This window comes from Camelina sativa, chromosome 15 (assembly GCF_030686135.1).
Source record: "Camelina sativa cultivar CO46 ecotype springtype chromosome 15, ASM3068613v1".
NCBI classification, from domain to species: Eukaryota; Viridiplantae; Streptophyta; class Magnoliopsida; order Brassicales; family Brassicaceae; genus Camelina; species Camelina sativa.
In genome coordinates this window covers 26,659,351-26,673,845 of record NC_141894.1, presented here as the reverse complement: position 1 = coordinate 26,673,845, position 14,495 = coordinate 26,659,351, and the positions used below count along the sequence as shown (strand labels likewise).

The 14,495-nt window shown below is 35.5% G+C and overlaps 1 protein-coding gene, 1 long non-coding RNA gene and 2 pseudogenes across 2 annotated transcripts; 2 read left to right on the top strand and 2 right to left on the bottom strand.

Moving 5' to 3' along the window:
- Positions 1 to 253: 253 nt before the first annotated feature.
- On the bottom strand, positions 254 to 1,621 carry LOC147927155 (uncharacterized). The gene is made up of 3 exons (XR_015581499.1): positions 1,207 to 1,621; positions 970 to 1,102; positions 254 to 793 (listed from the first exon to the last, which is right to left on the bottom strand). It is a non-coding gene; the product is annotated as an uncharacterized LOC147927155 (long non-coding RNA).
- A 2,487-nt stretch (positions 1,622 to 4,108) lies between these two features.
- LOC104747428 (3-ketoacyl-CoA synthase 18 pseudogene) lies at positions 4,109 to 5,556 on the bottom strand (annotated as a pseudogene).
- Positions 5,557 to 9,188: 3,632 nt separating this feature from the next.
- LOC104748743 (putative F-box protein At2g16290 pseudogene) lies at positions 9,189 to 9,821 on the top strand (annotated as a pseudogene).
- A 3,059-nt stretch (positions 9,822 to 12,880) lies between these two features.
- Positions 12,881 to 14,292, top strand: LOC147927154 (uncharacterized). Its single transcript, XM_087486878.1, has 2 exons — positions 12,881 to 12,993; positions 13,073 to 14,292. The coding sequence occupies exon 2, from the start codon at positions 13,137 to 13,139 to the stop codon at positions 14,127 to 14,129; it is 993 nt and encodes a 330-aa protein (XP_087343004.1). The 5' UTR covers positions 12,881 to 12,993; positions 13,073 to 13,136; the 3' UTR covers positions 14,130 to 14,292.
- Positions 14,293 to 14,495: the final 203 nt, after the last annotated feature.

Genomic DNA, 14,495 nt, shown 5'->3' with positions numbered 1-14,495 from the left:
AATCGATCGGTTTAGTTTGGTTTAGTTTGGAAACCTTAAGTCTCGTTTTAAAAGGACGAGCAGCCTATTTCTTGGGGGGGAGTCTTTGGTCGCTTCTAAGAGAGAAAGAGAAGGAGAAAGACAAAACGAGATTGTGAGTTTGATTCAAAATGAAAGCAATCATATGAAGGAAAATAATTTAAAGGAAAACGATCATAACAACTGTTTTGATTTAAAATGAAAACCATCAAATCAATTTAAAATGCAGGTCAAGGCTAGTGCAACAGTTTAAAGGAAAACAATTATTTAATGAAATCAAAGTAATCAACTTTAAATATTACCTATGACTTGTAATTTCTATTTGTAGCTTTTCCATTCTGGAGCAAGTGGAGGAGGCATGTTATAATCTGTTTCCAGCTGTGGTAAATCATCAGGTGGTTGCCCTGGGGGTGGTTGTGTCTCTAAATCCATGAAATCCATGATTGATCCTAAACTAGATTAAAAGTGAAGGTTAAATCCATGATCTCAACGCACCAAGAGTGAAATCATCAGAGTAGAGTGTCGGTACGACAACAGCTCTTTGACATGCAACCCTATAGTTGTCACTTTTAACCATCTTTGTTCCCCATTCTTTCCATGGCATTTTTTCTTGTGGAGATGATTCTGGAATCAGAGTTGAACCAGTTGGTTGTGCTTTCTTTGTTGCTTTACCTTTCGATCTGCTAGTTACAATCGTTTTCCTTGGTTTAGATGGTGCTCTTTTGCTTCCCTTTCTTGTGGTTGGTGCTGTTGTTTTCTTAAGGAAGTGAAAAGTCTACAGCATCAAAGGCAATAGAAAGAATTCATCAAGGGGGAAATACATGAGAGAAACAAGTTTTCAGATTATCCAATTGCCCAAATATTTCAGCTTAAATCTCAAATCTGATGTTGACTGAAAAAAGAAAGGACTACTTCAAAACTAACCTTGAGATTTGGGTTTCTAGAACATACCTTGAATTGTGTTAGACATGAGGAACAAAACCCAACTGTTCTTCTACAATAATTCTGAGTTTAGAAACTTCAAGAGATGAAGAAGTGTGAAGAGCTGAAGAAGAAGACGATGGGGGAACTGGGGTTTAGCTCTCTATGTTTAAAAAAAAAAATATATCGATTTAATAATGGTAAAATCGATTTAACGGTTCATCTTGGTTCAAACCAGTTAACAAAATTAACCAAAACATAACATACATGTTTTGGACGCGTGAAGAGTTATAACATCCCGATATGTCTGTCCGTTAGAAAAGAAGCGAGTGTTGTATTGGATGGATGTAAACTTTTTTTGGTCCAACACAGGCGATCACTACCAGATAATCATTGATGATTTTTCCCAATACAACAATTATACTTGAACTATTTGAAAATAGCAGCTCACGAAAGTTTGACTAAGCATGATTAGGAAAATTAAAACAGAAGTTTGCTTAAGCATCATCATCTGAATCGCCCATATCATAAACGTCGGAATTAAGGAGAAAGAGCCGACCGACGCCGGAGAAGCCAGCGCCGGTCGGAATTGATAGAGATCGAAGAACGGTTACTGTAGAAACGGCGCTTTGAGAGAGAGAGAGGAGAAGATTTTTTTTTTTTCCGGTTTAGTACTTTTATCGAATCTTTATTCTTTCCGGTTTATGAACTGCTTTATTATTAAGCAATTTAGGAAAGTTGATAATTAAACGCATGGCACAGAGACCATCGAGAAACCATTTTCCTTTGATCATGATAAAAACGTATTGTATCAACAAGTAACATACATGCAAGACATATATACAAACATGCTTTTATAGAATAAAGCTGCAAGGCCTAACTGGTTTATAATTAAATAGATTCCTGATTTATAAACATGTTATACTCCCTCCGTTTCAAAATATAGGATGTTTTAAGCAAAGCACGCAGATTAAGAAGACTTTACTTTTAATAAGTTCAACCAATCAGAAACAATACTGCATAATATAAAATACTAAGCTAATCTAAAAGTTGCATTGAAATTTGAAAACATCCTATATTATGAAACAACAAACTTCTCTAAAACATCATATATTTTGAAACGGAGGGAGTATGTAATTAATGACTTATGATCATCTGGAAGAGACACATTCAATCGAAGAACAAATATTGTTCTTGACAAACTCAAATTTTACAAAACCAAGAATATTATAGTTTCTTATAAGAGTTTGAAAGCGATGAGCATAAAGTAAAATAAAATCGGAAATATGAGCTTAAGAAATGCGGGAACCTTAATTTATTAAGACCAAGCTAAAAACCCATAACTAGATATAAACAAAATTGGCCGACATAAACAAAATTTTAGCAAAATCAAGTGAAATTTAATGATATAAAACCGTAGAAAGAACAATCGACCTAAGCAAAAAGTAGTGCAAAGCTTACTAGACTTCAATTGGAAGATGGTCGATTACGAAAGATGATAACGGGATCTCGAGCTTGAAATGTTTTAAATTAAAATCACTTGAAATCATTTCCAATACCTTGATATTTAGGGGTTAAACAGCTGTGATAACAATTAATGTGAGGTAGGTTTCTTTCAACAGTGTATTTATTTTCTTTGTCAATGCTAATTAAGAAATGAAGAATAAAAGCATGTTATTTGAGTAAATTTAAAAACCAAAAAGGCTATTTCAGCTAAACTTTTTTTGAACGTTTCATTGTTTCGTTAAGGAATAATGGTCTTGTTACCATAGAAGATTTCAGATCATGCAATGAAATATTCTGGAACAGTAAATTCACGAATCATCAAATAAATATAGTCAAGCGTATGTCGCACATTTGTCACATGCATGAGACCTGTAATTTGGGGTACGTACGCTTTGTCCCGTTAGCATATAACACTCACTTTCTATTAGTTAGACCATAATAAGTAATTAAGTAGTGTAGACCATCAAATCACGTGATTAAATGTTTGGGGACAAATTATTGACAAAATCATGTAACTTAAATTCGGGCTACTAGACAAGTTTGGCAAAAAGAGATACCGTAGCCGTAGGGTACCCAAGTTGGGAGAGGTCTCTAGTAGAAAAAGTTCTCCTATTAGACCATAAGGAGTGTGGCACATTAAATCATGCATAATTCATATAGACGAACCAAATTTAATGTAACTTACAATTATTGATTACAATCGACCTATTTCACAAGTTCGGCAAAAGGAGAAACCGTAGAATACACACAAGTTGGGAGGGCTCTCTCGTGCATAGAGTAGATTGTACTTGGGTGTGATGAGTGTGTTTTGTAATAGCTGGTTGTAAACTGTTGGAATTATCCCTTAAATATATGCCAATCCATTATATATAAAGCTCTTGATCATTAATTTATTAATTAAGAAAAAAAATCAATGTTGATTCTTTATAACATTTTCAACTAAATTACTAATAGAAAATCTTTAAAGTAAAGATGTAATCACAAAATAAACTTTATATTTATATTCAAAATCCTAAACGGCTGCCACTAAATCGATACTTTTGCATTTTGCTTTGAAAACAAAACAAACATAAAACAATATGTATTAGGCATAATAGAAGTGGAGTGCATGTTGATGAAAGACATCATAAACGTAATGTTGTCGATCGGTAATTCGAAATGGTTAATTAATATAACTAAGATCTCCACTCTTAAGTTGCTTTAAACGATAAAAGTCAACAGTGTCGAATTTCATAAATTTAACGCATTTGAGATAAACGAGAAGCAACACAAAACTATTAAATTAACAAATATATTTGTCATTTTTGAATAAATACCGTGTTGTTTCATGTCTCAAAAATATCATCATATTCTCTTTTTAAAAAATATTAAACACATAGACTGACGAATTATATAGATGGGCTGATTTTTCATCAACAACTTTTTACTTGAAATATTTCTGTGTTAGTGATTTAGTTGATGTGTTTTAAATGAATATGCCGATGCTTAAGAGTTTTTATTTATTTATTAAACTGTCTTAGTTGATAATAACGAACAAGAGAGACCGTACGTAACCACACCATCGAATCATAAAGAAAGATAAACAAGTAGAGGACTGATTGATATATAAATTTGAACCAATATAATGCATCTTAATGATCAACCTTATTAACTTTTGAGAGAATCAAATATCAAGCTTAACCGGGTACTTGGCAACACAATGTTCCCAAGGACTATTAACCGAAGGGTTGACATTGCGTAGGGCCACCCAAACGGCACTGTTACACTTAAACCCTGACCCTAAAGCAATCTGCCAAGCTTTGTTTCCTTTCTTCATCCTACCTTTCGCCTCTGTATAGGCTAACTCATACCAAATAGAGCTCGAAGATGTATTACCAAACCTATGCAAAGTTGATCTTGACGGCTCTACGTCTATTGGCAATAGCCCCAAGTTCTTCTCAAGCCCGCATGAATACAGAAATGATCAATGGCTCGCTTGAAGTCAGGGATATAATGCTTAATCTTGTCGTCAAAAAATTTCTTGTGGATATAAGTTATGAAAAAGAGAATCTTTTCGCTTACTGGAAGAACCAATGGACCCAAAGTGGCGATGTTTTTGGTAATGGTTCTCGAAGCCACAGACGTTATATCTTTGGTCAGCGAGACTCCTGTTTTGCCAGTCTCATCATCTTCTTGCTGCACACATCTAAAAGATTTGTCATCAGCTCCAGTATGTGTCCTGACCGTGTGAAGTAGCTTATACTTAGAACGTCTTCGGTCTCCTGACTTGTTAGAGAGCAATATCGCGGCTCCACCAACGCGGAACAAGCAGTTAGTAACAAGCATAGATCTGTTATCACCAATGTACATGTTGCGGCTGAGATTCTCTGTACTCACCACAAGAGCGTAAGTGTTCTTATGTACTTGCAACAAGTCCTTGGCAAGGTCGATAGCTATGACACCCGCACTGCAACCCATACCGCCCAGACTGAAGCTTTTGATGTTGCTCCTAAGCTTGTACTTGTTCACTACCATCGCCGAGAGCGAAGGAGTCGGGTTAAATAGGCTTGAGTTCACGATGATTATACCAATATCGCGCGTGTTGACTTTGGTGTTGGCTAGGAGGTTGTCAATGGCGTCAAAGATTACTTGTTCTGTCTCCTCACGTGCAGCCACCATGGTCTGGAGAGGTGGAACGTTTAAAATCGCATCTGGTAGGTAGGTCTCTTCCCCGAGACCGGAACGTTCTAGAACTCTAAAAAAGAAGTCCAACGAAGAGTCCTCAGCCAGTATAGTCGTCGAAGTACCTAGTTCTCGATTCTTATTGACATTATCGACGATCTTTTGGACAGTGACCTTTTGATGTTGGGGCGGGAGATGGCAGGAGTAGTCGACGAGGTAAACAGGTCTAGGTCGGGTCACGAAGTACATGGCTGACACGAAAGTGACAACCGCAGAGAAAATGGTTAGGGTTACAATGTTGTGTTGGAAATGGAACCAAAGATTTTGGACATCTTCTTGCTTGAGGTTTGATGCTTTGATGGCTACAAATGTTATCAACGGGAACAAGCAGAGCTTGAAAAGGTGGGTAATGAGGTAATAGTAAATAAGCTTTACGTTAGCCATTGGAGCTAGGAGTACTGAGAAAAAGAAAAAGAAAAGAACCCATCTTTTACTACAAATGTTTCTGTTGAAAAGAACATGACTTCTAACAGATGCACATATTATTATTTATTTTTCTCTTTTGTCCTTTTAACAGATGCACACATGACTTCTAGAAAAATAATATAATATCAATATATTTATATTTTTTTCTTAAGACAGTACACGATTAATCACGTGGTTTAGTTCTTGTACAACGCTACAATAATATTAAAAGTAAAAAACCAAAAAAAATAAAAGAAGCAAGCATAACTATGTTGAGAGTTTTTTTTTTTTTTTTTTTTTTTTTTTTTTTTTTTTTTAAATATTAATATTAACATTAAAAAAACCCCAATAGGGCAGATCGGAAAGTGATACAATCGGCTACACACGGCCACAAAAAGGAAAAAACAACTAGCAATAGCACCGGAAAAAGAGATCTGAACGGACCGGGTAGAGCAGCCACATGAACCCACCTACTAGATCTGGCGTTTACGAGGGAGACTTCTTTGTGACTTCACCTTTGACAATGAACAACAGAACCGGAGCAAACGAATCCAGGAACCGTGTTAGAATCAACGGCAAGCCAAGCCCGAAACTTCCCTCCCAGAATAGGAAAGGCTTTAGACAACTGCGCCCTTATTCCTCAAGTCCCCTACCTAGCAACAAGAGAAAACCACAACTAACCCTCGATTCCCAGTGACCACCGCCTCTGGAGCTTTCTCCCGACAAACCCTCCTCAGATCCGGTCCAGCGAAAGCCTGAAACGGCTGTGTAGACGGATTGTAGCTCAATCAAAACCATCTACAGCAGAACCCCAAGACAAGCCAGCAGGATCTCTAAAGATCCGCCGTTAATCGCTGCGACAAGCGGTGAAACCCACCGATCCGCCTTCTGTCTTCCGCCGCTCACCACAGCCGTCAACCCAGAGAGCCAAGCCGAGAGAAGAACTCCTCTCTGACACCTAGGTGTCCTTGACCAGAGAAGGAGCTCTTCTCAACTCAACGGGAGAAGCCAAGATGAGCAACAAAAGGCAGATCTACCACGCCTCATCACCGCCGGAGAGAAGGGGATGGCGACCACCGTGCTTCACCCAAGGATCACTTCCTGCAATTAAGCTCAACAAACGAAAGAGAAAAAACTAGATCTGAAAAAGTGAAAAATGTCTTCAAGAAGAGAGAAGAGAGAGTTTGCTACAGGAACGATTGTCCTAGAGAAAAGTGAAAAATTACAAACTTAATTATCTCTATGTTGAGAGTTTAACACCCCATTGCACATGTTCCTACGCTGTTTTTTCTTGTATGAAAAGTTCTCCCATAACATCACTCTAGCTTCATAAAACTTGATCTTTAAAAACCTATTTCTTTTCTTATTTGTCAAGAAATTTGGATTTAGACTCAACCGATTTGGTTTACTACGTACTTCCGGGAAGTTGTGTCTTTATTTTCCGTTTTTTTTTTAATATGTTCCTTTTTTCTTTTTTCGGTTAATAAATTTCGGTTTTAAACTAAACAAATCAAATTTGGTTTGTTTTCCTGAAGTTGTGTTCTCTTCATCACCCAAATTATCTCATTGGCTATCCATAACAATATCAAATGATTAAATTGATCTTTGCTGCACAAGTATATAAAGAATATTATTGAGATGACCGCACCGAGATTCTCAATCCCTGCACAGAATCCACAGGAAACGATCTCACCGGAACTCCATAATTCCGACGAGACAACCGGCGTGGAAATCGTTCCTCACAAAAATTCCTACAAATACACAAAACCCCACCTCATCTAGTTATTGATTCGTACAACCAACCACCCCTAGCGATCGAGTAACAAAAGAGGTGGGCTGGAATATTTGATTTCGTCCAGCCACGGACAATTCCCTACAAATACTCCAATTTACTATAAATTTCTCTAATATCGAATGGCACTTCCGCCTGGCGTCGAACGTCACCCATCGCACCACTTGCGAAGCAACACACATGGTGTCGATCGACACTCTCCTAGTATCGGTCGACACCGACGCCCACAACATCACTTTCATCGACCTCCCCTCATTCAAACCTAACTCCAGCTGTCTTCGTAGGACCCAAACACACAACAATAGGTTGCTGTCGACCGACACCACCTTTGTGTCGCTCCACACCCCAACCTTACCACAAACCCGTCTATGCCATACCACAATACAAACACTTGATTAAATCATAAACCAACCGTTCCTTTAAAAAACCCATTATTGTATATGGAGCTTGTAGCACCACGAAGCTCCCCACCAAATTTCAGCTCAATCGAAATTTGTTTTATCCTCCAAACATTGCCCCACAGTAGTCATCCTGGACCAGTTTACATTGCCCGTATGTTGGTTTTGTTCAAAGAACAAATAAATTTTACCATGACATGTTTCTTAATTTTACTTCATAAACTATTTTTCTTTAATTTATATAAAATTTATACTCCAGCTTTTGTTTTATAATATTTTGTTAAAAGGAGAAAAATAAAATTTACCTTGACATAATTCTTTGTTTTCATTTTCCTGACCTCCTAAGTATTGCTCCTTCTTATCGATACTAGTACTAATTGTTGGTCGTTTTGAGACGTATTTCGAGATTGTCCTCTTCCGATCCGTCTGCAGCCCTTGGCGAACCGTTGTTCCTTCCCCGCGTGATTCCCGCTGCTTAGGCATCAAAAGTCATATCCCTATGTTTGTCCTCTATCGCTACAACTATAGGGGAAAGCCTCGGTTTGGTAGCGATGATGAGTATTGTACGCTAAAAAAGTTCCCAATTTATCTCGTGAGATTCAAGACTCCGTTTGGTGATGATTATTTATTGGCAGAGATACATGAAAGAAAGTCCGGGAAACCAATATAATGTTGCTGCCATCGCCATTAGTAAGCTATGGTGGTATCACACCCAACAGAACTCTAATGTTGTTTAACTCCCTTACCACTCAAATTGTCCCTTTGTGTCATCACTACCAGGTTAGTTTTGATCTCTATTATAAGATCGGTTGCATGAGCTTTTTTTAATGTTTTGTTGTTTTTCTTTTAATGTGTTTGTGACTAATTTAATTCTTAAACTTATAGAATGTTCGTACCACTTAATACATTAATGTGTTCATAGTAAGGGCCAACAGAGAGGTTACTCAAAGTTGGTGATATTTGATTCATCGAACGTCATGATACATTAATGTGTTCAATGTCCAGCATATAAAATTCTACTATATATGTAATCTAGTTAATGCATGAGTTTGATTTCTCATGTCATTGTCTGACTGTTTTTGTGATAATCTTGCGAAACTACGTATTTTGGAATTCTATGTTGTGTTGATCACATTCAGTAAATGAGCTTGATATATTACTCATCAATAAATGCACAAAAATGTTTTTTTTTCTTGCCTTCGATTAAGCTACATGATCTTCAATGCAGATATAAACTTGGAGGTGATGACAGTGTTTTGTTTGCGTTCCGGAGTTAAATGGGCTAGTTCTTCCGAAAGAGTTGAATATCTTGGATTGAATACTGAAGATTGTACAGATTTCAGATTGCTAGCTAGTATAGAAAGCGATTTGATGATATTTAGTAGCCTTGACATGAGATGGACAGAAATTTCGATCTCTCCTAAAAAATGTCGAGATATGTTATTCATTCAAAAAAAAATTATGTGGTTGATACACGTGGATATGGAAATGTCTTTGTAATCGAACCTTCTCTGCAAGTTTCTAAGAACCCCTCGGTCACAAGGTCGACTCATAAGTCTACGAAAGAGGCTCTAGTGAAGTCGGGAGAATATTTGTTGCTGGTGCAATGGTTCACACCAGGTCAGTCTCATGAAGAAGATATGTACGCATTGTTCCCACTAGAAGAGTCTCATCCTGAAAATATGTATACATGGTTTAGAGTTTTTAGGCTGGATGAAGGAGGGAGAAAGAAGTGGGTTCAAGTTGATGACTTGAACGACCAAGTGATCTTTCTTGGAGCTCGGACAAATCTCTGCTGCTCGGTACAACAACTTCCGGGTGCTAAAGATAATTGCATTGTTTTCATTGATGAGAGAAATGGTATTATTAATGAGAAGGAGTCAATCCTTTTGTTTGACTTGAGAACCAAAAGGACTAGTACTGCCTTTAGTGAATGCAGAGGCTTAATGGGGGCATTCGGTGAAAATCTTGAATCTCTAGTATCTTGTGGAGTTATGACCATGCCAGACCCAACAACAAGCATCTATGATTTATTAAGCGATCCTGAGTGGTCTTACTAATGTGTAAGTGGGAAGAAAATATTTAGACAGCTGTAATCTTTGTGACATCATTGAGTGTCAGATTAAAGTTTGGTTAAAATAATTTGGTTTGGAGCCGGTTTGATGAATTTTGACTCACTTTCCGTTTTCAACGCAGAATGGAATGATTTTGAATACCGATTCATTAATAAAAAATTTGTTTTTCAATTCTAATTTTTGTCTATCTAATTTTTTTTTTAATTTTTTTTACATTGATGTTTAAAATATGTGTTACAGAAGTCTTTTCTGAACCTTTTCAATAATATATATATCACCAATTAATAAAAGATATACTCATTCTTGTTAAATATAAATTCAACGATGATAATTTTTAAAGGTATAAATATAAAAGATATACTCATTCTTGTTAAATATAAATTCAACGTTGATAATTTTTTTAAAGGTATCATAAACGTTAACTTATAGTATTATTTTAATATTCAAATGTAGGTTACCATTAAGTCCATTACTATCTCTTAAGATTATTATTTTTTCCCTCTCATACAAATAACTGAATAAGGCTGGAATACTCGGAGTCGCAGTTACGACTTAATAGCGGAGGATAATGAAAATGATAGTGGGGATTTTGCATTCAATGTGGCTACCAAAACCAAAGTAGTTGAGAAGCTCTAAATGTATAAGAAAGTAAAATATTTTAAAACTATTTAACACTATAAAAAATCCCACGCGATACGTGGATAAAATAAACGTAACAAAATATGTTTAGTTATTTTAAAATACATTCAATAATACTTAACATTAATATTATTACGAAACTTTAAAAAAATTGTGAGAGGTAGAATTACTGTGATAATTATTATTATAAGAGTAAAACAAAACATCATTATTGTCTAATATCTTGAAATTGTTTAAGAATAAATTTTCTTTTGTTTTAAAATTATAAAACTAATATTTTATTATTGAATTACTGAAAAATTATTGAAAATTACAGTGTTATGGTAATTATATACAATATTGATAAATGATACTTCATACGTAATATATTTACTTACAAAATATGTTGTCCTACAAAACATATATTGTATTCCAATTAATACATTGAAGTGTATTAAAATGATGAGTGTTTTTTTTACATCAATTAGATTTTTGTTTTCTGGCAAACATTATGGGGGTTACATTTTAAAAAATTAATACTTATAAAATAAATTGTGATTATGATTATAATAAAGGAAAAATAAAATATCATATTGTTTTATATCTTGAAATTATTTTTGGTTATGATTCAAATTAAAGGAAAATAAAACATCATATTTTTAAAAATATTGAAATTATTTAGAAAAAATGATTTGATCTTCTGGCACAAAAATTGTAAACGAAATATTATATTTTTTTTCAACAAATAAATATTATAATATTTTCATACTTATTATATCTTGAAATTATTTTAAAATAAAACTACCATAACTATAATTTTCCAAAACTTTAATATTAATGTTTTATTCTTTTATTATCGACAAATTATTATTTGAGGAATGAGAATGTTATGGTAAGTATATAAAATATTGATCAACGAAATATATATATATATATATATATATATATATATATTAACTAAAAGGACATTGCTAAAATGTTAAGATATTTTCTTAGAATATGTTTTTTTATGTATATAATCTTGAGAGGAATAAGTGCCACTTGTGAGCTTTTTAAAGTATGAGTTTGAGAAAACTTTATTTTATTATACAAAAATAAAGAAATACACTAAGATAATGTTAGTTGAATTCAAAAATTTACAAACTTATGTGAGGTTTTGAGATACGAGGGTTATTGAGATGTGTGACTTTCTTTTTATAGGAAAATTTGGAGTTAGTTAATGCACTAATCCTTATATCAATTTATGTCTATAAGAAGTTACATAAGCTATATGAGAGTTACAAAATGCAATAATACATATTAATATACTTTAATATTTATTATGTTTCTAATTGTTATTAGTCATTCATTATAATACTAATAATATTATGGAAGTTACAAAAGTGTCAACATATAACAGAAGTAAATAATTTCAATAAAATGAAATTTAGTACCTTAAAGATGAATATGATTATTAATATGAGAGATACAAAATATGTAATAGAATATAAAATTTACTAAAATATGCAAAAAGGTTCACCAAGAATACATTTATTAGTTGTTTTGAGTATTATTTTTTTAGTTAATATAACTATAAATATATGATAAGAATTTTAATCTAATCAAATTAATGTGAGAGTTACAAAATATGTGATAGAATATGAAATTTAATAAAATATGTGAGAACGTTCATAAATATATACATTTATTATTTTTTCAAATATAAATAGTTACTATGACTAATAATATATGATAGGAATTTCAATCACAACAAATTATAAGATATATACTTTAGTTATTTCTCTCTAAATATTTATAATCAAATATATATATATATATATATATATATCTATCTATTTGGGGAGTTTCAAAAATACATTTTTCTGTTTAACTTTTCAAAAATATCCTTTTATGTTGTCATAAATATAAAGAATATAATATGTGTCATATAAAGTCAATTGAAAAAAATACACTAAAAATATTTAAGAGAAAATAACACTTGTCACAAGAAGAGAGTGTCAAATGACAACTTTTTAGAACTTATCAAAAGTATAATATCAAATTATATTTTACCTAAATAAAAATAATATAATGTATATCATATAAAGTTAATTGAAAAAATATGGTAAAAATATTTAAGAGAAAATGACACATGTCATAATAATAGAATGTCAAATGACAAATTTTTAAAACTTGTCAAAAAAGAATGTTCTTTAATTATATAAGATCCCCACCTTCTCCACTGTCTCTCCTCGGTAGTTTTTTTCGAACTATTATTTGTTTCGAAATTTCTCTGAAGGTTCTTAATTTATAAAAGTCATTGTTTCATCAGTGCAATTGAATTATACGAACAATAGGAGAGAGTGTGCTATAACCTATATATATATAAGCTGTATATACAACATTCAGTACGTAAACTAGGTGAACATGGAATTAAATAAAGGATGACCAGTTAGAGGCACTTGGTGTCGCTCATTAATTGCTTCTTTGAAAAATCGAACATGAGAGATTTGGGACATGAGAACATGCGGAGAAACGCGGTATGAAGAAGAACTTGAAGGTCTCTCAACTATATCTCATAAATGCTATCTCTCTCTCGATCTCTCTCTCTACTTACTATATATAGTGTTACTGGCTAGGTCAAGTGAGCTAAAACAATTGTATACTGATCGAGTAACGATACTACAACACTTATTAAAAGATATGGGGAAAGTATCGTTTGGCTTTGTGGGGTTGATGCTTGTAGTGTTAGTAATTGGGGTTGTGGAGTGTAGGAGATTTGAAAAGGAGACGTTAGGAGGTGGTGGTGGTGGACTTGGCGGTGGCTTTGGTGGTGGGAAAGGTTTTGGCGGAGGAATTGGTGGCGGTGGAGGTGCCGGCGGAGGTTTTGGTGGTGGTATAGGTGGAGGCCATGGTGGCGGTTTAGGAGGTGGCATTGGTGGAGGCCACGGTGGTGGTCTAGGAGGTGGTGCAGGAGGAGGTGCCGGTGGTGGTCTAGGAGGTGGTGCAGGAGGAGGCGCTGGTGGAGGACTCGGAGGAGGCCATGGTGGAGGTATTGGTGGTGGTGCTGGAGGAGGTTCTGGTGGCGGTCTAGGAGGAGGTGCGGGTGGAGGACTGGGAGGAGGCCATGGTGGAGGTTTAGGAGGAGGTGCTGGTGGAGGTGCTGGTGGCGGACTCGGAGGAGGCCACGGTGGAGGTTTAGGAGGAGGTGCTGGTGGAGGACTAGGAGGAGGCCACGGTGGAGGTATTGGTGGTGGTGCCGGAGGAGGTGCTGGTGGCGGACTCGGAGGAGGCCATGGTGGAGGTTTAGGAGGAGGTGCTGGTGGAGGACTAGGAGGAGGCCACGGTGGAGGTATTGGTGGTGGCGCCGGAGGAGGTGCGGGTGGAGGATTCGGAGGTGGTGCTGGTGGGGGTGGTGGTCTTGGAGGAGGACATGGTGGAGGTTTTGGAGGGGGCGCAGGTGGCGGTTCTGGTGGGGGATTAGGCGGTGGTGCTGGTGGAGGTGCCGGAGGAGGATTCGGTGGAGGAGCTGGGGGTGGTGCAGGTGGAGGATTCGGAGGTGGTGCAGGAGGAGGTGCTGGCGGAGGATTTGGTGGAGGTTCTGGTGGAGGATTTGGTGGGGGAGCTGGCGGAGGAGCTGGTGGAGGATTTGGCGGTGGTGGTGGTGCCGGTGGTGGAGTTGGCGGTGGATTTTAAATTTTAATAAAATTGATTATATTCATACAAAATCTATTCTTGGCTTGAACTAATTGAGCTAGGGAAAGTAACTTATGTACCAAGTCATATGAAAAGAAAGCAAATCATGTTTTCCTTAATTTGTTATTATGTATGAATCATACTTAATTTTTTTTTCGTTTAAGTTCCAATATTCATTTTCATTTGAAAAAAGTTCGGGGTTATTGGTTCATCGTTTCGACAAAAAGATACAACAAAAAATTGCAGTTGACATTTATTCATTTTATTACTAGATGGGTGGCCGCGCTACGCGCGGATTGTTGTATTAGTTTGTGTTGTTTATTTTTTTGTTTTATATTTTTGTATTTTGACGTTTGTTTATAGAAT